A 21,872-nucleotide genomic window follows, 5' to 3' on the forward strand; every position below is an offset into this window, starting at 1 on the left:
TTTAGTAATGGGTAGGATGTCAGTTCTGAAAATAAACTGCTTCTAGAACCAAATCTAATCCCTATTCTGTTGTCACCTGCAGCAAGCTAGCCTCCCTTAGAGGAAGAAACAGAACCAAGAGACATTAGCTTCAGCAGAACTCTTGACATTCACAGAGACTTACTCTAGTTTTTTTTAATTCATATTATCGCTAAGTTGCAAGTTTTCTTATTAATGGGGAGAAAAATAAACATTGAATAGCTAAAGAAGCATTTGAAACTGGGTACAAATGTGGAATGGGGAAATGTTCTGCTAATTACATACCAGAATCTAAACACCATGTTGTCTGACATCTAATACAAATGTTCACCATCTCTATATTATATTTTTGTCAAGTAAACATGAACACAGGGCCCAGAAGTAAGTATGACAGATATAACATGGAAAGATATCATTGAAACATGTTCTAAGCCTTGCAACTTAGAGAGCTCATATTGTGCATGCACAAAATCCAAGATTTGGGTACATTAGGAAAATAAAGAGACATAGTATATATAGATACAGAAACAAACACACACTGTATTGGAAAAATAGAGTTGATTTCTATGGTTAAAATATAAAAAGGAAAGAAGAAAATGTATTTTAATCAATTTATTGATTTACAATATTATAGAATTTGGGGGGAAAGTTTCACACCTCTCCTGTGTGTAATTTCACCACTCCCACCCCAAAATCCCAGTGCCATTATACTACCAAAATTTCTATTCCATTCCAAATTAATCCTTCTGTTCATTCTTCCTACCCACTTCTCATTTCCTCAAGTAACTACTATAGTGCAAATATTGGAGGGATTTTTGCTTTTTATCAGTTTTAATCATTTATATTTCAGACATTAGTGAAACTCTAATAATTGTATTTCCTTTCTTTATTTCACTGAGCATGATTACCTCAATATTCATCAGTTATTTACAATTTTATCCTTTATAATGGCAGAGTAGGGTTCCACTGATTACACATACCACAGCTTCTTCATACAGTCATTTGTCTAGAGGCATTTAAGTAGGCTGGCTATTGTGGATAAAACTGATATGTGCATTGGAGTGCAGATATTTATTGGAGTATGCAGATGTTATTTTGAATTTGTGTTTTTTAACTCCAAAGTAAGTGTCTAGAAGGGGAATTTCTGGATCTCATTTTATTTTTATAAGGAATCTCCATGCCATTTTCTATAACAGCTATACTAAGTTACGTTCCCACCAGTAGTGTTCCAGGGTTGCCTTTGCTCTGCATTCTCACACTTGTTTCCAATATTTTTTGAAATAGGTCATTATCTTGGATGTGAAGTGATATTTTATTGGCGTTGTGATTGTATTTCCCTACTAATAACTGATGTTAAGCATTTTTCCAAGTGTGTAATTTGTATGTCTTCTTTAGATAAGTATCTAGTAAGGTGTCTTACCCAATTTTCCAATCTGGATGCCTGCTCTTTGTTTTTAACATGTGTGAATTCTTCATATATGTTGGCTATTAATATCTGGAAAATGATATATTGGTGGAAACAGTATAAACAAAGTTCCAGTATTCTAACTTACACTAATACTCTTCTCTCATCTGCACTATTGCAATAACCTTCTAAATTACAGGCCAGCGAGATAGTACAGAGATACAATACTTGCCTTGTATGAAGCCTATTCCAGTTCAGTCCCTTACACACATACTTTCCTCTGAGCAGTACTGGGAGTAATTCCTTAACAGAGCAAGGAATAAGTCCTGAAGTACAGCTGGGTGTGGCCCTCTAAATTTATTTATTGATTTAAATACTTGTCGAATTATATAACTCATGTGGAGAAAAACTTCATTATCATGATGACATTTTCTCTCTTACCTTCTCCATAACTTCTCAGAAAATGTTTTCTCTCTGGCTTTTAAGCACTATTCCCTTGTTATTGGTAACATTACTCCTACTTGTTTTTCAAATTTGGTAGTAACTAAAGCCATTGTCACCATCTTAATCAGTTCGTGGTTAAAAATATGTATTTCTGTGTCATTCCTCACTTCTTCTGGCATTATCTCTGATGAATCAGTATGACCGTCGACTTCATTAGATCTGCCCTCACATAGGAATTGCAAGGTCTCAAAAGAATTTGTATTGTAGAAAAAAAGAGACTAAGGAGACTTTAACAATTTACATAACTAAGATTTAAAAAATGAATCTGTATAACTCTGTTTCATGTAGAAAAATAAAAGATTAGGGTATAAGTATAGGCTGATATATTTAATTTTGAATTTGTTATTTGGATTAATAGATGAAGATTCGAATAGGTATGATTTTAGAACACTGTATTAGAATATATATAAAGTTGTTTTTCTGAATAATGTATTTCTATTTACTAAAATTTAGTTCAGTACATACAAAGAATATGAATAAAATATATGGCTAGCACTCTAGACAAAATTTTGCCTGATAAATTGTTCAAGGTATTAGTACAGCAGATCCCCTTAGAGTGATTTATAAAACATGTTTCATATCATTATGTCTTTGTTCATTCTATTATCTTTTTTTGAAATGTTTTTATTCATTATTTTATTTATCAAATACTCTCTGAGCACTCACTCTGACAGGCTTTATGTATCATTTGAGATGTTTCATCTGTATCATCTGTAATTTAATATCACTGCAGGTGATAGTGTTTTTTTGCAGTACATCTTGTTAACCCCTCTTGTAAATCTTGAATTTTGTATATGCTATAAATCCCTGTGACTGTAGTTTCCTTATAATTCAAATATATTCATCACCTTTTTAGGAAGCATTTCACAGCCTTCATAATCTTGGATTAAGTACATTTCCTTTCTTTCCCCTTTCATAGTTCTTATCAACAGTATTATTTATGTATCTATTTGCTGCTACATGTTATGCTAGTTGTATTAGTTATATAAAATATTATCTATTCATTCATAACTAATTTATTTTACATATTACTACTACACATTTATTATGTGTGCCTACATTAAAGCAACAATGAAATAAATGCAGCCTTCTCATTTTTTAGTATTATATCCATCAAAAATAATAAGGGTGATAAAATCTGATGGGAAATTACAGAATCTGCCAACCTTAGTGAGCCTTAAGAGTAACACAGAAGACTCAAATAGCACCAACCATCACCCAGTAAATCCTTACACGCTGACTGTAGTTATGCCATGGAGAGATAGAATAATCATTTCAAATTGGCATATGTTGATTTAAGTTTTAATAATTCCCTTTTTTTGTTGTAACGAGCAATGTGAAGTAAATTTGTGTCTGCACAGAGGCAGGCTAGAGCGGTGGAGAGAGATTGGGACAATGGTGAAGGGAAGGTCACAATGGTGGTCATATTGGTGTTTGAATATTTAGTGCCTAAAATAACTGTATTATAAACTTGGTAAAACATGGTATTATAACAAAAATTGGAAAAAATGAGAACAGAGGGATAATAAGGTGCATGTCTGAGTATAGCTGACCCAGTTTGATACCTGGCACCACATATTGTCCCCCAAGTACTACCATGAGTGATATGAATACTAAGCCAGGAATAAGCCCTGAGTACCACCACATGTGGTCCAAAAACCAAAAAGAGTTTTAAAAGATGATGTCAATGATTACATTTCATTTAACAATGTCTACCACGGGCCATTCACTATGTGTTGGTGAGTCAACAATTAAATGTCTTTTCCTCATGGCGCTGACATTTAAGTGGGTAGGAAAAGATGTTTACTCTGTGTCAGATATTTTTCTAACCATGTTATGTACTTTAATCCACTTAATTTTCTCAATTTATTTTTATAAATTGTACTGATTTTGCAAAAGAGAAAACAAGGCTCAAAGAAAGGAAATAACTTCCACATGGATACACAGCTACCTAGCTGCAGATATGAAATTTAATACAGACCAATTCACTTAAAATCTTACATTCTTTTTTTAGTAGTCTTCCAAATCTTCCAAGTGGTGCCCAGGAGGTCCAGATGCTCCCTGAGCACTCCACCCCTCACCAGAGATTCTCACCAGAGACTCACCAGAGATTCTCAAAACAAGGGTAGAAAGATGCTGCACTGCTCACACTCTATGGTACCAAGGATACTTAGATCACCCATGTAGTGCTCTCCAAGCCCACCCTCAGAGGTGTTGAGGGTCCAGGTGAGGCCAGCAATCAAACCAGGTCACTGCACTATCGTCTCCTGCCCTCTAGAGCTTATTCTCTTATCTGATATACTGCGAAATCCCTCATCTGAGTATCTTTCTAAGAGTTTTTGCTCCATTCCAAATTTCTCAATATATCTGAATATTCTATGTCCTCGCATACTCCCTGACTTTGAATATATTGTTGACACTTTCTGAAATATGACCATAACCGTTTTTCCAATCTAGAAGTCACTCACTTAAGGATAAGCCTTCCCAATCATCTCTTTCCTTAAAGGATCAGTTTAGGTATCTCTCTTGTCCTTTATCAGCATTATAATGGTCTGCTACCACTCTAAACAGTGTTATTTTTAAGGACATATATAACACATATCATTTTGTTTGCACATCTATATTCCAAGAGTCTGACACAATGGTTATTTGCATGAATAACTAACTCTTGGAAATCAGAGAATGTGCATTTCATGCTCTTTAGATAATTATGTTTTTATTTTGCCCGACCCATGAGATATCCAAAATTACACACAACTAGTGACAATGTTGCATCTCCAATAGAATGCAGGACACATGTCTCCTAATCTAATACCTCTTTTATTTTTATTATTATCCTCTTGACATTAATTCAATTCCAATTGAGTTTTAAAATACTCTCTCAGCACAGATTAACCCACCCACTTGTAAAAGCCAATGATTTCTCAGAAATAAATAAGTGCTTTTGAAGGACACTAGAAAAAATCATTCTGCTCTCCCTAGGATGCTTTAGAAATTTAAAGTTTAAATATCAAGTTGCCATGTTTTAAATTTAGGGTTATGGTTTTATAATGAATTAACCACATTTTCTATACTTTATATCACATCTGATATGACCATTCACTAAAAAATGAGTTTGAAAAAAGGAAAATTTTATCTAACAGAGTATAATGAGTGATGAATGCTCTAGAAATTAGAAATAATTTTCTTTTTGTTTTTTTTTGTTTTTGGCCACACCCGGCAGTGCTCAGGGGTTACTCCTGGCTCTGTGCTCAGAAATCACTCCTGGCAGGCTTGGGGGACCATATGGGATGCAGGAGATTGAACCCAGGTCGGTCATGTGCAAGGCAAACATCCTACTTGCTGTGCTATTGCTCTAGCCCCAGAAATAATTTTCAAACTATTCATACATAAAACAATTTAAAAATAATTAAATTACTTTGAATTAAAAAAATCCTATTTGCCTTTCTATGGACTTATTTGGAGGTGAGAACATTTTCTCAATATTCATTATTTACTCTACCCAAGTCACATGATGAACTTTTTCTTTCATTAATCTTAGAGAACTTCTTTTTTGGTATAGAAATGCTTTGATCACACATATTATATATTTTGCCCCATTCTGTACAAAAATTACATGATGAACATTTTAAATATCTTGTTAATAGACAGGAAATAACACAATAGTGCAATATAGATAAAAATATCACCTTTATTTTAAAGATGAAGAATCATCCTCTCAGAGATGAATTAAATTGCTCAAAATCAGGTACATCACAAATTGAGGATGAAAAAATTGAACCCTGAACCATTTGAGTTGAGTCTAGTTAGTATAGTAGTTGTCACATAATTAATGTGCAATAAATACCTGTTGAATAAATAAATGAACAAAATATGTCCTCTTCTGTGGATAAATCTACTAACTGGCTTTAATAGCTTTATGATCTTGATAAACTCATGTCAATCTTAAGAGGTTTGAGTCACAAAAAGAAGAGTTTACACAGTAAATCTCTTGACTGTTAATTCTGATTGAAAAAGATATGACGTATCTTAGAAATTATATAACATATATTGCATATAGAAATAACTGTGTGCATATGTGTATACAGAGAGTCTGGATACCACTGACATCCATAGGCACATATGCAGAGCTGCACAAATAGCAAACAGCGTACGTGCTTCGACTCTCATACTTTAGTTTGTTTTCTTAACCCCCTTCTGAGGTGTAAATAGTAGAATGTCAGATATAGAAGGGACCTTAGCAATTACCTAATCAGATACCCTCACATAAATGCAGAAATTGAGGCACTAGAAGGAAAGTAAATTGCAAAGGTCACACAAGGAATTAGAAAAGATTAGGAATCGCAGTTTCCTAACTCGCAAGTTTGTTTTACGCTGAACTGTCACCGTTTACCATCTCAATTTTATAGACGGGGTAACGAAAACATCCTAAGAATGTTGATGGTCAAGCTCCTGCTACTTGTCCATTGAAGCAGGACTTGAAATCAGATCTCTCTTATTTTAATTATGAGGCTGAGTTTCATCGTGTGCTTCTCTCTGAATATCCAGAAGGAAGACCCCTTCCTACAAATAGTGAACTGAAGGTAATGGACAGAAAGCTTTGTATTCCTCAACAATCCTACAACACCTAGCACAAAGGAAGGCATTCAATACGTATTAACTGAATCTATGACATATTAGAGGCAGAAAGGGAAAGTAAAGTAAGCTGGGTAATGGTTTCCCAATGGATGATGGATGGATAATCATTATTAGTGCTCAAAATGTGGGAATGGATGTGGAAAAGAGGTCAGAGAAACCCTTAAACAAAGAAAAGATTCTGTCTCTCTATCTGATTCCAAAGACAATCACTCAGTAAGAGCTGAGTGGTTTGGTAGGACTGTGATTGACGGAGATATTTAAATAAGGCCTCCTTAAAATTGTTACTCTCTACCCCACCCCCATTCCCCTTTAAATTCTGTTTCAGTCATTACCCAGGGACCGGATACAGAGATTCCTATGGGGAGTTCTAATGGGTCGATTCAATTTCAACTGGATGACGCCACTTAGCCAAGCATTAAGAGCTACAGCTCCGGGAAGGCAAACGACACACACACACACACACACACACACACACACACACACACACACGAGAGAGAGAGAGAGAGAGAGAGAGAGAGAGAGAGAGAGAGAGAGAGAGAGAGAGAGAGAGAGAGAGATTATAACAAGGAGCCATAAATCCTTCCCCTCCCATCCTCCCCTATAACCCATTCACAAGACCTACAGAAAGCATCTACATTCACAAAACAGCCAGTAAGCTGAGCTGAACACACTGCAGTCTCATCCCCCCTCCACAGACCCCTCCCCCTCTCTGCAGATTATAAACCAACACACCCTGAGCTGTATAAATAATCACACACTCGCGGTATCTATTGCTCTGTTGAGATACCCTGTGTCTACAACTGCAGTTTCTGCTGCTTTGGTTCATCTGTCAGATTGGAGAAGACAGAGGCGGAGGTGGAGGCGGAGGCAGCAAAGAAGCAGGGGAGGAGGTAAAGGAGGCAAAAACGGGAGGGGGCGCGGGGGAGGGGAAGACGAGGGGAAGAAAAATGCTGGAGCAGGCGGGGGGAAGAAAGAGGAGGAGGAGGAGGAGAAGGGGGAGGAGAAAGAGGCGGAGGCGGAGCGGAGGAGGAGAAAAAGGGCCAGAAGGAGGAGAATGAAGAGGTGGAGGAGGAGAAAGAGGAGGAGGAGGTGGTGAACAACTTACCCTGCCGAGCTTTCTTTGAGGAATACGTGCATCAAGATTTCGATCTGCAGGTAAAAGCTACACAAAATATCTACCGCTGTGGGTCTGACTCTCCTCTCCCCACCACTGTTTCCCCCCCTTTCCGTTTTCTCTGCTGTGTCAGAAAGAGCAAGACAGAACTATCTCTGTTTCTGGCCCCACTGCCAGTGAAGGAGTTTTCATTCAGACTTTCTGAACAGAGGTGAAGAAACCTAAAGACTCCGGAGAAGAAGAGGTCCTTTGAGCCAGATGGAGCTTTAGTTCTGCTGCTCTCAGCATGGATCAACCCCTTCCTCAAGGTAAGCCATAGAGATTTACTCTTAAAGACCTCAGAATTCTTTCTATGCCATGCACAGATTGCCATTCATTCCAGCCTTCTTATGCTGTGTGTATGTGCGCGCTCTGGCTTGTGTTATGAGTGTGCGCGCGCGTGGGCACGCAGAAGCCCAAGCGTGTGGATAAAATAAAAAGAAAACCGTTTAAATGAGATGTGAATGAGTCCGTTTTTACAGAGAACTATCCGTATGGGGAATCTAGAAATCAAAATAGAAGTTCCAAATAACGCTTTGGTAACCAAATGTCAGTTTTCATTTTTTTCTCGTCCATTGACCTTTCGATGCATTTTAATGATTGCCTAAATCCCATATATCGCAGCCTAATAGCCCAAACTGAGGGCACAGAGAGAGCTGGTGCTGAGGCCAGTCTGGCTGCCCAGCAGGCATCCTGTCAGTGTGGGGCTAGTTTGCTATTGGCTCTCAAGTCTGGGCTGTGCATCGTTCAGATTTCATCACATCACCTTGCCCTGGGTAGAAATGGCGCAAGCTGACACGGCATAACCCCCTACTTACATTGAGTCAGAGCAACGATTTAGAAATATCTGGATATATGTTGGCTATGCATGCACATGTCTCTGTATGGCCTATGAAAATTTTGTCAAAAGTGAGAACGGGTCAGCACGTTTTGTTAGCCAGGAGGCATTTGCTAGGATCCTGGCAGTAGTTTTCATTCCCTTCCACTCCTAATTGCAGTTATAGCTGATTTCTGCATGCTATGAACCAACTTGGATGAACAGAAAACAGATCTTTAACTCTGAAATGGAAAATCTGTTTTGCAGTGGAAACTGTTGGGGTTTTTTTAGGCATTAATACCTCCCTGTAGTATAATGTGCTATCACATGAACTTAGCTGTACCTAAATCATGTTACCAACAAGTCAGTTGCATGCTCACCGACTTAACGTAGAGGCTAAGCAGTTCAGCCACAGGACTCAGTTTTGTTCCTAGTACTTCAGAGAAAATATCTACAAAGACTCTGTTGTAACATTCTATACCTTTTTGCTCTTTTGTATTGTTTTTAGGCTGCTCTAGCTGTAAAATAGTGTAGTGACCTGAGTAACTTGGGTTTGGTGGCATTTCATTTAGAGTTGATCAATGAGGAAAGAAAGAACCTAAGAAGAAAGGATACTAATTCCATGTGACTTTTGATACAGACAACTGCAATAACCAGCAAACCCAACATGGAAAACATTTAGAGCATCAGGGCAAGTGGCTTAAAGAAGCCTCCTTTAGTTCCCTCTCATTTTTTCAGATATCAGTCCAGGAACAGAAGTCACTTGCCCTCTTTCACATAGTAAAGTAGAACTAGACTTAAGACTAGAAGTTTTTTGTTTCCTTTAAAATCATAGGGTTAAAGAAAGAATCCCAAGAGGGCTAGAGAGATAATACAGCTCATAGGGCATTTGCCTTACATATGGTAGAACTGGGGTTTTATCCCTTGTATCACATATGGTCCCCCTATTCCTGAGTACAGAGCCAGGAGTTATCAACCCTTGAGCTTCACTGGGTGTGGCCCAAAAAGGAAGGAAGGAAGGAAGAAAGAAAGAAAGAAAGAAAGAAAGAAAGAAAGAAAGAAAGAAAGAAAGAAAGAAAGAAAGAAAGAAAGAAAGAAAGAAAGAAAGAAAGAAAGAAAGAAAGAAAGAAAGAAAGAAAGAGAGAGAAAGAAAGAAAGAAAGAAAGAAAGAAAAGAAAGAGAGAGAGAGAGAAAGAAAGAAAGAAAGAAAGAAAGAAAGAAAGAGAGAGAGAGAGAAAGAAAGAAAGACAGAGAGAAAGGAAGGAAGAAAGGAAATGAGGAAGGAAGGGAAGAAGAAAGGAAAGAATGAGAGAAAGAGAAGAAAGAGAAAGGAAAGAAAAGAAAGAAAAAGAAAGGGAGTAAGGAAGGAAGGAAGGAAGAAAAAGAAAAATAAAGGAAGAAAAGAAAGGAAGGAAGAAAAAAGGAAAGAAAGAAAGGAAGGAAAAAAGAAATAAAGAAAAGGAAGGGAGGGAGGGATGGAGGAAGGAAGGAAGGAAGGAAGGAAGGAAGGAAGGAAAGGAGGGAAGGAGGGAGGAAGGGAGGGAAGGAGAGAGGGAGGGAGGGAGGGAAGGAGGATTCCCACTTCTTAAATGAGATTCCTTGAGATTACAAGGGTGTGTTTTTATCTGATGACACAATTTTTCTTGTATTGGTCACCACTAAAACTCATATCTTTAATAACACTAAGTCTAAAAACTGCAAGACTCCCTGGTTTGAAATAAACTGCTGTGAGTGCTAATGAAATGGTGAAAGGAATGAATAGGGCTAGGGTAGCAAAGTGACAAGTTAAGAGTTAAATGTGGGGAGAACCTGGCAGCCCAGGCAAGATGTATGCGGTAGGAGGGAGGCCCAGTCAGTGGCAGAGAGGTTAGTAATGTAAACTATATACAACTTGGTATTTGTCAGGGGGGAGTGCTTTGATAGAGATGCAAATGCTTTTGCACAGAGAGGAATTTTTTGAGAGCAGACTTTGGAACAGTAGAACTAAGAAAACATATAAAGCCATGGCAGAAATTCCCCATGTTTGCTTTCAGTTATTCTGAGAACGACTGTATATAACAGCAGAGCACAGAGAAAAGCAACACACTACAGAGCCATTACATAGTAAGGTACAAAACAGCCTTAAACCCCTGGGAATGGGAAAAAACAGAAGACAGGCTCTCTTCTCCCTTTCCCTCTTTGAAATAAAAATTGAATCTTATTGTATCAGAAAGGATTTGTCGCAGAAATTGGAATTGTCTTCATTTGTGAGCATAAAATGGTTTTATACAGGAAAGTTTTCAATTTTTGTCTCAACCAGGCAGGTTTCAGGGAGAATCACATTTTTGTTCATTAACAAATATAAGCATTACTTGAATGGATTTAACTTTCTAGTCCCTAAATTGGCAGAAGAAAGGGAATTTCTGTTTAGGTTGAATATGGCAAATTTTCAGGCTACAGAAAAACTGTTAAGAAAGCTCTGAGCACCTGGCCAGAGGAACTGAGATGGGAGTGGGTCTACAATGCATCATTCATTACTGCAGAGGCACTACGTGACAGAAATCACCAGAATCCATCACTGTGCAGCCAAGACTTGTAATCACCTTGGCTCCTATTTAATAATAGGTGATATCGATATTCTTTCTTTTTCAATCAAATGTGGAATTTGCCAGTTGTTTCTTAACTGTTGCTGCTCACAATGAATGGCCCTTTAATGGGTGGATTTCTGAATCATAAACATGCATGCAGTAGTAGTTTTTCATCTAGTCAGTGTGCTGCAGCAGTTTTTCTTTCTCACTGTTTTTCCCCTTACCTCTCCATACAGTATCTATTTCAGTTCATCCTGTTAGACAGATTGTATTCAGCATGTCCGGAATGGCAAACAATTTCTTGTCATTCAATCCTATTTTATCCTACTCAATACCCCTGATTTTACTCAGGTCCTACTGCCCGCCATATTACTAAACCTTCAATCCACTTCAATAAAAAATTTATAGAGTAGGAAGTATATATACCTTTATACTTGTTGGCAAGACAGTAGAACCTTTATAATCTTAGATAGATAGGTGCTTAGAGCATCCTTTAATCATACAAACACCCCCCTTAGCTCTGCAGAAATCAATAACCAAATATAAATTCTTCACTTAAAGACCATATGCCCTTCTGCTGCCCAGAGGATAACCCCTTTGAACATGATTCTGAGTCATTTATATTATGACCTAGATTCTTCCAAGCTTAGCTTTCGACCTAAAATGCTGTCCCTGAGATATACAGTGATAGCTCTGGAATTCCATATATAATTATCTGTTGTAAATTTGAGACCTTTTATGCCTTCCTCTTAGTCATCTATTCTTGAAATTTCTAACCTTATAAATCTAGTTTCCTTTGGGAAATCAATAGGCCTAAAATACAGTCAGTATTTGTGTTATTGTTCTTACAGTAGAAATGACTTGAAGAGCCCCCTTACTCTCTCCTTCTGATCATCAATATCATTAAATATGTTCCTTATAAATATTTCAAAAGATTTTCCTATCTAAAGCTCCCACATCCCCCTTACTCTGCATGTTATTTGAATAATGTGTCTTTGGTTATACAAATAAAAACTACCTGTCTGTTTCCTAAAATAAGTATAAATCTTAAAAATATATAGCAGGGGTATATGTGTGATTTTAGGGGATTCTGTGTCCTAGTAAATGAAAAAGACATGTATATGTAGCTCTTTAATGCCCCCCAAGAGCTTTTTTTGTCCAGTTTTTTTATTCAGTTTTTCCTCAAGGATTGAAGATATAGGTGCAGCTAGAGAGAACTTTTTGGTAACTTATGTAGATATAAAGTTATAGATTATATGGAGAGACCCCCTCAGAATTACCTAGTCATGCTATATAATAATATAAACAGTGAAACTGAGGCCCAAGCAAAGCAAATAAATTGACAAAGGTTAAATACAAATTTGATTTCTAAACTCTTCACTGTTTATCTGCAATTTAAAGTACTGTATTAAATAAATTATATACAATAACCATCCCCAAAGTGAAATGATAGTCACATTAGTTCTCTGATGTGATATGGCAAAAATGATTCTAACAAATTAAAAAATTTAAGAAAAGAACAAATGTACAATCAATATAGCAGGTTTATATGGGGATGTAGCCTTAAAAGGCAATGACTCTGGTAATATTATTAGCCACTTCTTTTTTTAAATTGCTTCCTTATTATTCCTATTATTGAGCTTTTGGGTACATCTCACTGTTGTGTTTGCTTGCTTATTGAAACCTAATCAAGCAGTATCGTCTCTCGTTCATTTCTATTACTCATTCAAGCTTTCCATCTCATACAGTGGTGTGAGTAATCGATCTATTTTGAGGAGACTGAAATATGATGTATTTCAAATATATGCTTTATTCATGCTAGCATTTCCTTTGCCCTAATACCTGTAGGGTAACTTTTTGAGTTGAGTTAGGTTTCCTTGTTAACACTTCTGATTTTTCTGTATTCTAGACATTACAATATAGTAATCTACTGCAGGTATAATATTTCCTTGCAATTACTATTATCAATGCTAGGTTTGATCTAATTAGGAAATTAAAATTCAGTTCTTCTTGACTGTGATACACAATCGTATGATCTTTAGATAGTCATTTTATCTTCAATCTGGCATAAGAACACCACTGTTCTTAAGGCAGCCATTTTATTGGGTAATGTAAAGATAGGAAAATACTCCAAGCAGATTATGAGTACTAAATCCCATCAATACAGACTCAACTTTAGGTGGCAAAGCAGTTCGAGGGGATATTGCACATAATTCAGAGATCATCTCCTATGGTTCCCCCATCCATAGCACTGCTTTCAGATATTCAGAAGTTTGATTCTAGAGTCACATTGTCATTTAGAAAACTTTTCTTCTCAACAAATTAAAGCCTGTAATATGAAAACTGCAAGATGGCAGTCATCTTCCTTACACACTTGAGAATCCTTTTTCTTATTATCCTACAGATAATCCAATTTCTACCTTTTATGTCTCTGCCTAGTTGATCTTACTTAATTATAGTCATTGAATCAAGCAATGTCCTATGTCATCTATTTATGCTTATCAAAAATGTCATTGAAGGCAAAATGTTGGTTGCTGCTGTACACAACTTTTCACTTAAGACTTTTGAGATTTTCAGCATTGCTTCAGAAGTGGCCTGTGTGTTTGAAATTATGTTCCCTTTCCCCCCTTTTTTATTAGAATTCTAGTATAGAAGGCTTAGATGTCGCTATTAGCAAACATTTGAATGAGCTAGCTGCTCCAGTGACCCTAGTCATGTGTTAGAATACAAAAAGTATCAATTATCTGATCTTTGCTTCTAAAGTGATTTGCAGACTGAACAGAATAACCGAACTTGCCTGTCAAAAAGTCAATGAGGTCAATTAGAGAATAAAAGTGGAAGGTGAATACTACTACATAAAATGCTTCAAGTTAGTGGTGGTGAAAGGGCCCAAGTTTTATTTCCCTGAAAAATACTCAAGCTTCTGTTCTCATTTACTGTTTCTGTTCTTTCTTTCCTAGAATTTTCGGATGTGCCCTAAGGTCCAAATAACTACAAGGGCTCTTTACCACCGTAAGTGCCACCCTGACCCCAAACCACTAAGAAATCAAGAATCAAGCATAATGGATGCTGCAGTGACCGACGATTTTCAACAGATCCTGCCTATTGAACAGCTGCGCTCTACTCATGCTAGCAATGATTATGTGGAAAGGCCTCCAGCCCCCTGTAAACAGGCCCTTTCTAGCCCTTCCCTTATCGTGCAAACCCACAAATCTGATTGGTCTCTGGCTACCATGCCTACTGCTCTCCCCCGCAGTCTCAGCCAGTGCCATCAATTGCAGCCCTTGCCTCAGCATCTGAGCCAATCTAGCATTGCCAGCTCTATGTCCCATAGCACCACTGCCTCTGATCAAAGGCTCTTGGCCAGCATTACGCCCTCACCTTCGGGCCAGTCCATCATCCGAACCCAGCCTGGAGCAGGGGTCCAACCAAAGGCTGATGGTGCTCTGAAGGGAGAATCTGAGCAATCTGCAGAGCACCCCAGTGAGCACCTCTTCATCTGCGAGGAGTGTGGGCGCTGTAAGTGTGTCCTCTGCACATCAGCTCGCCCTCTCCCCTCCTGCTGGCTGTGCAACCAGCGTTGCCTTTGCTCTGCTGAGAGCCTCCTCGATTATGGCACCTGTCTCTGCTGCGTTAAGGGCCTCTTCTACCACTGCTCCACTGATGATGAAGACAACTGCGCCGATGAGCCCTGCTCCTGTGGGCCAAGCTCTTGTTTCGTCCGCTGGGCAGCCATGAGCCTCATCTCCCTCTTCCTACCCTGCCTGTGCTGCTACCTGCCTACCCGTGGATGCCTCCATCTGTGCCAGCGGGGCTACGATAGCCTCAGGCGCCCAGGCTGCCGCTGTAAGAGGCACACCAACACTGTGTGCAGAAAGATCTCATCTGGCAGTGCGCCCTTCCCCAAGGCCCAGGAGAAGTCTGTATGACCTTCCCACATCATGGATCCAGAGCTTTCTCCTTCTAGCCCCCATCAGTAAAGCATAGGTCTCACCTTCGAAAGGGGGGAAGTGTGGAGAAGGAGTAAAGTAGCCAAAGTTAGGGCTTCACCAACTTCGTTCCTGCAGTATCAAGGGAATGGCTGATTACATTCTAGTGTGAGATGCCTTGTTCTTTCTCACAGTGTCTATCCTACTCCCCTCTGGCCTGCCCCCCCAGCCCTCCCCTGCCACCTCAGCCCTTATGACTGTCAAGGCAAATTCAGGGGATACATACATAGGCATGAGATTAGGACACTGAGGACTGACAGAGCCAGCAACGTGGAGGTTTAGGGGCTCCCCAGTGAAATGCCTCTCGCTGCAGGCTCTGAGAGTCACTCTGCTTTCCACGGTGCCTTTGGAAACTTTCTTCTCAGATGGTTTTCATTGGTGCATGTGGAAGGGTATTCAATATTGCAGGGAATCTGACCCCTTATCCCTGTTATCTATCCTTTCCCCGAGTCTTCTCTCTCCCTCTTTCCTCTTTGTTCTTTGCTTGATTTTGAAGTGCTTGCCCCTGAATTTTCACTTTTCCTTTTACTGTATTTTTTGATGTTCCATTTATTCCTGACCACTCCCTCTCTTAAGTAAATCGTCTGCCTGTATTTCTATAGTGTTTGATCTAGCTTCGTTTCTCTCCCTGGTCCCTTTTCTTAACATGTCCAAAAGTGCTGTTTTTCCATAGGTGTCGCCTTTAACAACGAAACTTTGCTATGCTATATATATTTACCAATTTTATTAAAGGAAATGGAATACTGTACTGATCTGATCACTAGCAATAGTCTATATCCTGATGTGTGTGCACTCAGAACCACACTTACCTGTTTGTGAGTATATGAGGCAACGTTATCTAACATTTCCAGGTTGAATTAGTTGAAGGTCTACTCCCTCTCCTGGTATTTGACATAGTACTGGCAGGTTCCACTAGCATGCTGAGTAGGTTAGTAACTTTGTATGTCTGACCCAAGTGCCAAAGGCAGACGTGCTTTATAACTAAATGAACAAAGCAAAGGATATTACAGAGGTCTGTTCACTCTTAAAAGCTAACTGCCCTGGGACTGCATGGCTCAGGCCTTAACAATGGACATAAAAGTCATAAAACTTTAGAGCTGGAAGGAATCCTGACTGTTCATCTAGTTCAATGCCCTTAGTTAACAGATGGGAAAACTGAGGCCTGGAGATAGAAAGGGATTTGCCCGAGGCCACACACTGAGTTCTAGCAGAGTTCTAGCAGAGTTGGGACAGGAATATAGGCCCTCTGATTCCTATTTCAGTATTTACCCTGCACCACATTAAGTTATGGGACTTTTTTCCTAGGACTCTATTAACAGTGAAAGAAAGCCATTCCTGTTCAATTGCTCTTCAGGAACCATGCCAAGTTAGTGTGGTGGTCTTTATATTGTGCATGGTGGGGTAGTTAGTTAACTATCAGATGTTGAGGCTGCCCCCCACAACTGTGGTTATCACCTTCAGCTCTGACACCTTGTAGAAGCTCAAGTTTGGAAAAGAAAAGCTTAAGGAAGCCCTAATCAAGCTGTATCTTCGCCATTGCACCTACTCTTTGCTGCATACACTGTGCTTGCTACTGGCTTTGTCTACAGTGGCAGTTGCCTAAGAACCTAAACTTTCAGCAACAGTGGAAAACTGAGATCAAGATGTATAATGCAAAGAACTGACTTTTCTTTTTAAAAATAGAAATCAACACCGAGAACCTGGGCTGTGAATCCTCTCCACTGGAAAAGGCTGCATTGGGAAAGACAGGCTCCTAAAGACTGCTGCTAAAAGACTCAAGAATTATATCCAGTTTCTCTCTGGAAGTGAATCCAAAATTCACTTAAGGTATCCAGAGATTGAGAGCACTTGCTTGGAATCCAGGTGCTCTGATTTAGTTTCAGACTTCCAGACTCAACCTTTATGTCTCATCTCTTAAAAGTGTGCATGGATGTACATTGCAGGGTGGAGAGGGGAGGACAAGCGTAGTAATGCCCAGGGGAGAAGAAGGTACACCCATGTCCTTTTGTTGGATATATGCTATAGAAATTTGTGCCACTCAGTCTTTGTTGGTTCTTAATCTTCCTGAAGTGTACTGAAATTTGGGCTGCACATAGCCCCACACCTTCACATACATTTCCTCTTCTAGAATTGCTTTGCTCTATTTTTGTATATATAAATATGTTATGATGATTATTCATAATGTTAATGATATTGCTGCAAATGGTGCCATATATAAGGTTTGGCTTCTTGGAACATTTATAAACCCAAACCAATACCTGTAACCTCTTATGTTGCTTTCAGATCCTTCCATTTTAAGTGGCTTCTTTTAATCTTGCGAGTCTGCTTGATTGAAATTTAAACTTACCTATCCCTAAAAGCTGCACCCAGTTATCTGGGCCAAGCTGGATGGTGATGAGTAGCAACACACACTTTTCCCTGCTTCTGCCTGAAATTTGCTTATAGCTCACATATATAGAGATTCTATGACACTAGTGCATTGTTCCTGGATCTAAAGTTAATCTATGGATGTTCGCTTATTAGTTTCAGGGCCCAAAATAACAGTTTCCTCCTCCTTGCTATATCCTTGATATCCCAATCCTGCAGTCCTTACTCAGGCAAATTATACACTGCCAGAGGGGCCCTGGGCTCTGCCATACACCCAGAGAAGCTCTTCTCAGTGTATTTCTAAATGGCCTTACACTTGGTAGAAGAAACTGAAGGGTTACTCAACTGCAGTTGCAATCTGTAATCTGCTGCTGAGTCAGAGCTTTCACTTGTGTTCAAGTTGGCCTGATATGGACTGCATCTGGTTTATGTATAGATGGGTCCTGTTGGGGTATGCGCACCAATGTGTGAGTGTGTGTGCATATGTATCCCTTCTGTGAGGTATACACATATATGTATCACTACATATATATGTATACATTAATGTATGTAAATATATATTCACACATCTCTATATATTTTAATGTATTGCACATGTATATTTAAAATATATATGAAAGAAATCTAAATCCTGCAGAGGCTCTGTTTTCATTATTTTTCTACTTTGTGCTATGTACTGTATAAACAGAAATATTTAGAGGGTGTTTCCTGCTTAGCATTTTTTGGTGATTAAGTCATCGGTTACCCCCTAACTCCACTGCTTTACACGTATTGGTCCCTTGATAGATTTCATATGACTTTAGCCAAGAGTTTTCTTTTGGTTACGGTCCATCTTCTTTCACCACTTTAGCTATAATGATTATAGCAACCATTTAGATAGTGCTTACTATGTGCTAAATATTTTAGGTATGTTACCTATTCTCATTTAATTCTCACACTAACTCTACAGTGTAGGTCTTATTATAATTGCCAGTGTACTCATGATAAAAGTGGGGCACAGAAAGTTTAAGTGACTTTTCAAAGGTAATAAAGTGTGTAAATGATGGAACAAAAATTTAAATTTAGACTGACTGACTTCCAAGTCTATACAGAATCAGGTATAAAAGTTTGAAACATAACACAAACCCTCCCGGAATAACTAGCCCTCAATGGGGCCGAGTCACTTTCCTAACTTTAGTACACCTGCACCCTGAATTGAAATAAATATGTTCCTATGGCAAGAGTGAATCAATAATTACAGACATCATTTATTACCTCTTGTTTCCCAATTAGTGATATTATAAATTTCTCTATTGGTCCCTTTACAAGAATGCTTGCAACCAGTCTCTAGTCTCAGCTTATGGTCTAGAAATACTACAGATTCTTTTGTACTGGTGCCAGAGAGAGTAAGCATTTTTATTTGAACTTCTTTTTATAGACTGATGGGAGGGGGGATCTGCTTCTATAGAAAAGTAGAATTAAAACTGTTTTGGAACTCAAAAGGGATTGGAACTGTTATTGTTAACATTCAAGCTTATTGAATATAATGTTGAATATATCCTATTAAAATGTATGCAAACCCATGATGACCATTGTTCAGAATAATACCTTACCTTTTCCCTAAGCATCTTTATTTATACTGGAAATCCTTTACACTGGTATTACTTCACAGACAGAACTTATAGAAGAGTGCTGTAACATCAATAGTTTGGAATTGGAGGAAAAAAAGAGAGGGAAAATAGCTGTCCAAAGTCACAGTTCTGAGTTTGGGTAAAATTATGATTTAATTACAAACTTCCTAATTTCCAGATCCCTTTTAGTTTCTTAAAAATGAGAGCTTGAAGCAAATCTTGTGGCAAGCCTAGGGAGGGAAAAAATAAGGGGAAAACAATGAGGCAAGGAGGGAAAGAGCAAACATTAAGAAGAGTGCTGGCCACAATCTGTTTCATGACAAGCTGATTTCTCTATCTGTTATGACAGGCCATACTGCATTTCTGTACAGCTAATGTGGGGGAGGAAGGGAGCAGAATTCATCTCTTATCTCTCATCTCATTAGTCAAATACTTTCCCTGGTGGATGTTTATTCCCCTCTACTTCTGGACAGTGCATGTGTGGGTGCTCAGACATGAACCTTGGCATGTCAGTCGTGCTCAGCAGCAATGGGGTAGCAATTGTATGACTAATAGGAGACAAATGAAGTTAAAGACTTCAAGTGTTATTCTACTGTGATGATTTTCCCTTACATCTTTAATCATATTCATTCAGCATGAGATAGAAATAACATGCCATCTTTAAAGGACATAAGGCTTTATTGTGGTGCTCAGAAATGTACTAAATTTGCCTTCCTAAATTATCTGTTCTTTGAGTTGCTTATGAAGAGCTCTTTTCTACATGGAAATGAAGTCTCTGGTTCAAATAAAAGAGTAACAAAACCTTAAAATATCCTTCATCTGGGGCTGGAGTGATAAAACAGTGGTAGGGCATTTGCCTTACATACGACTGACCCAGGATGAACACGGGTTTGATCCCTGGCATCCTATATGGTCCCATGAGCCTGACATGAGTGATTTTTGACAGAAGAGCCATGAGTAATTCCTAAACACCATCGGATGTGGCCCTCAAACCAATATATATTATATATTATATATAATTATATATAATTCATCTTAGTACAAGAAGATGTTTTGTTTTACCAAATGCTTCAAAATGCACATTAAACCAATGCATATACATGAATGCACATTTATTCATAATAGAAATAGAGCTGGTCAAGTTAATAAATTTAGGGAAATTATTGAGAAACACTTTGAAACATGAAAATAAAACATTAGTTATTGATTAGATTTTTCTCAGCTACTACTAAGAGTTGTACTCTCTTTTATTCTCTTATACATTAGTCCACTGTACTCTATGGACCATTCTTATGTGAAGTCAAAGCATAAGTTTGAAAAATATACCAGGGGCCGGGGAGATATCATGGAGGTAGCGCATTTGCCTTATGTGCAAAGGATGGTGGTTCGAATCCTGGCATCCCATATGGTCCTCTGAGCCTGCCAGGGGCAATTTCTGAGCATAGAGTCAGGAGTAAACCCTGAGCGCTGCTGGGTGTGACCCAAAAACAAAACATAAAACAAATAAATAAATAAATAACATACCAAACACACAATTTTATGCCACTAGTTAGAATCACAAAAGCATTGACTTCATTACACTACATAATTTTTGTTTATTTTTTAAATAAGAAAAGGTGAATATAAGGGAATTTTGAAAGAAATTAAGGTGACTAATAAAACCATCTATCTCTCAAACAAGTTGCTAAAATGATTTTATGATCACTTCCACTTTAGTGAGCTGTCATCATATGTGAAACATCAGCAGAATTTGACATAGATATTACCCAATCTTTTTTTTTTTTTTTGGTTTTTGGGCCACACCCGTTTGATGCTCAGGGGTGACTCCTGGCTATGTGCTCAGAAATCGCCCCTGGCTTGGGGGGACCATATGGGACGCCGGGGGATCGAACCGCGGTCCTTCCTTGGCTAGCGCTTGCAAGGCAGACACCTTACCTCCAGCGCCACCTACCCGGCCCCGATATTACCCAATCTTGCTAAAAAAAAACACACACACACACTTTATCACTTGGCTTCCAGGATACACACTGCTGTTTCCTCCTACTTTGTATCTATTGGATCCCTTCCTCTCCATCAACAGTTTATATTTAGTTATCCCAAGAACTGATAATTGGAAAATTTTTTTGCACTATGTACATATTGACTCTCAAATTATATCATCAGAATTAACTGCTTCCTTAAACCTCCCCATTCATATGTTCAGTTTTATATTTCACATCTATACTCTCACCTAACAGTGCTCCTGATCTTTCTCACTTCAACTCTGACCTTTTGCAGCCTTTCCTATTTTTACTGCCAATTCAAATTTTTAGCTCCTCAGAAGAATTTATAAGTCATTCATTAAACTCCTCTTTATCTGTGAATGTAGTCAAAATTCATAACATTTACATATTCAATTTTTGTTTCTTGTGGTTATACTGGACTACACATAATTATAAGTACTGCTTTTTATGTTTGGCCTAAATTTTGATTAATGGAAATTCTTGGTCTCTATTCTTATCAAGTCTATGCCCTTATCCTAACTTTATCTTAAAATTTATCATAAAATATTACCCATCATTCTTCTTTTATAGATTAGGATGGATGAGACACATAAAACAGAATAAAAGACTCCTTGTGAAAACACTGTTCATTTTTTATGGGTCTTGTTAAATACAGTCAAAACTAACTGTTAATCCCAAATGTATTTGATGGTCAGGCCACTGAAAATTAAGAGGTAAATACTGACACTCAGATGGTAATTCACCAAATACCCAGGCACTCCTTTTGCCTGTACCAGATAAATTTCATATTTTTGATAGTGA

General features: G+C 38.2%; 1 protein-coding gene across 2 annotated transcripts in view; it reads left to right on the forward strand.

Moving 5' to 3' along the window:
• Positions 1 to 18,097, forward strand: part of SPRY3 (sprouty RTK signaling antagonist 3) — a 186,724-nt gene extending 168,627 nt beyond the window's left edge. The window contains exons 3-4 of one of the 2 annotated variants that reach the window (XM_049766692.1): positions 7,813 to 7,987; positions 14,063 to 18,097. In XM_049766692.1, coding sequence (XP_049622649.1) covers positions 14,072 to 15,031 — 960 coding nt within the window. In that variant the 5' untranslated portion in view covers positions 7,813 to 7,987; positions 14,063 to 14,071 and the 3' untranslated portion in view covers positions 15,032 to 18,097. Of the gene's footprint in view, positions 1 to 7,633; positions 7,988 to 14,062 lie in introns of those variants that run through there. The other variant, XM_049766691.1, reaches the window with a different exon arrangement.
• The last annotated feature ends 3,775 nt before the right edge of the window (positions 18,098 to 21,872 follow it).

The sequence above is a fragment of the Suncus etruscus genome, chromosome X, assembly GCF_024139225.1.
Source record: "Suncus etruscus isolate mSunEtr1 chromosome X, mSunEtr1.pri.cur, whole genome shotgun sequence".
Classification (NCBI taxonomy): domain Eukaryota; kingdom Metazoa; phylum Chordata; class Mammalia; order Eulipotyphla; family Soricidae; genus Suncus; species Suncus etruscus.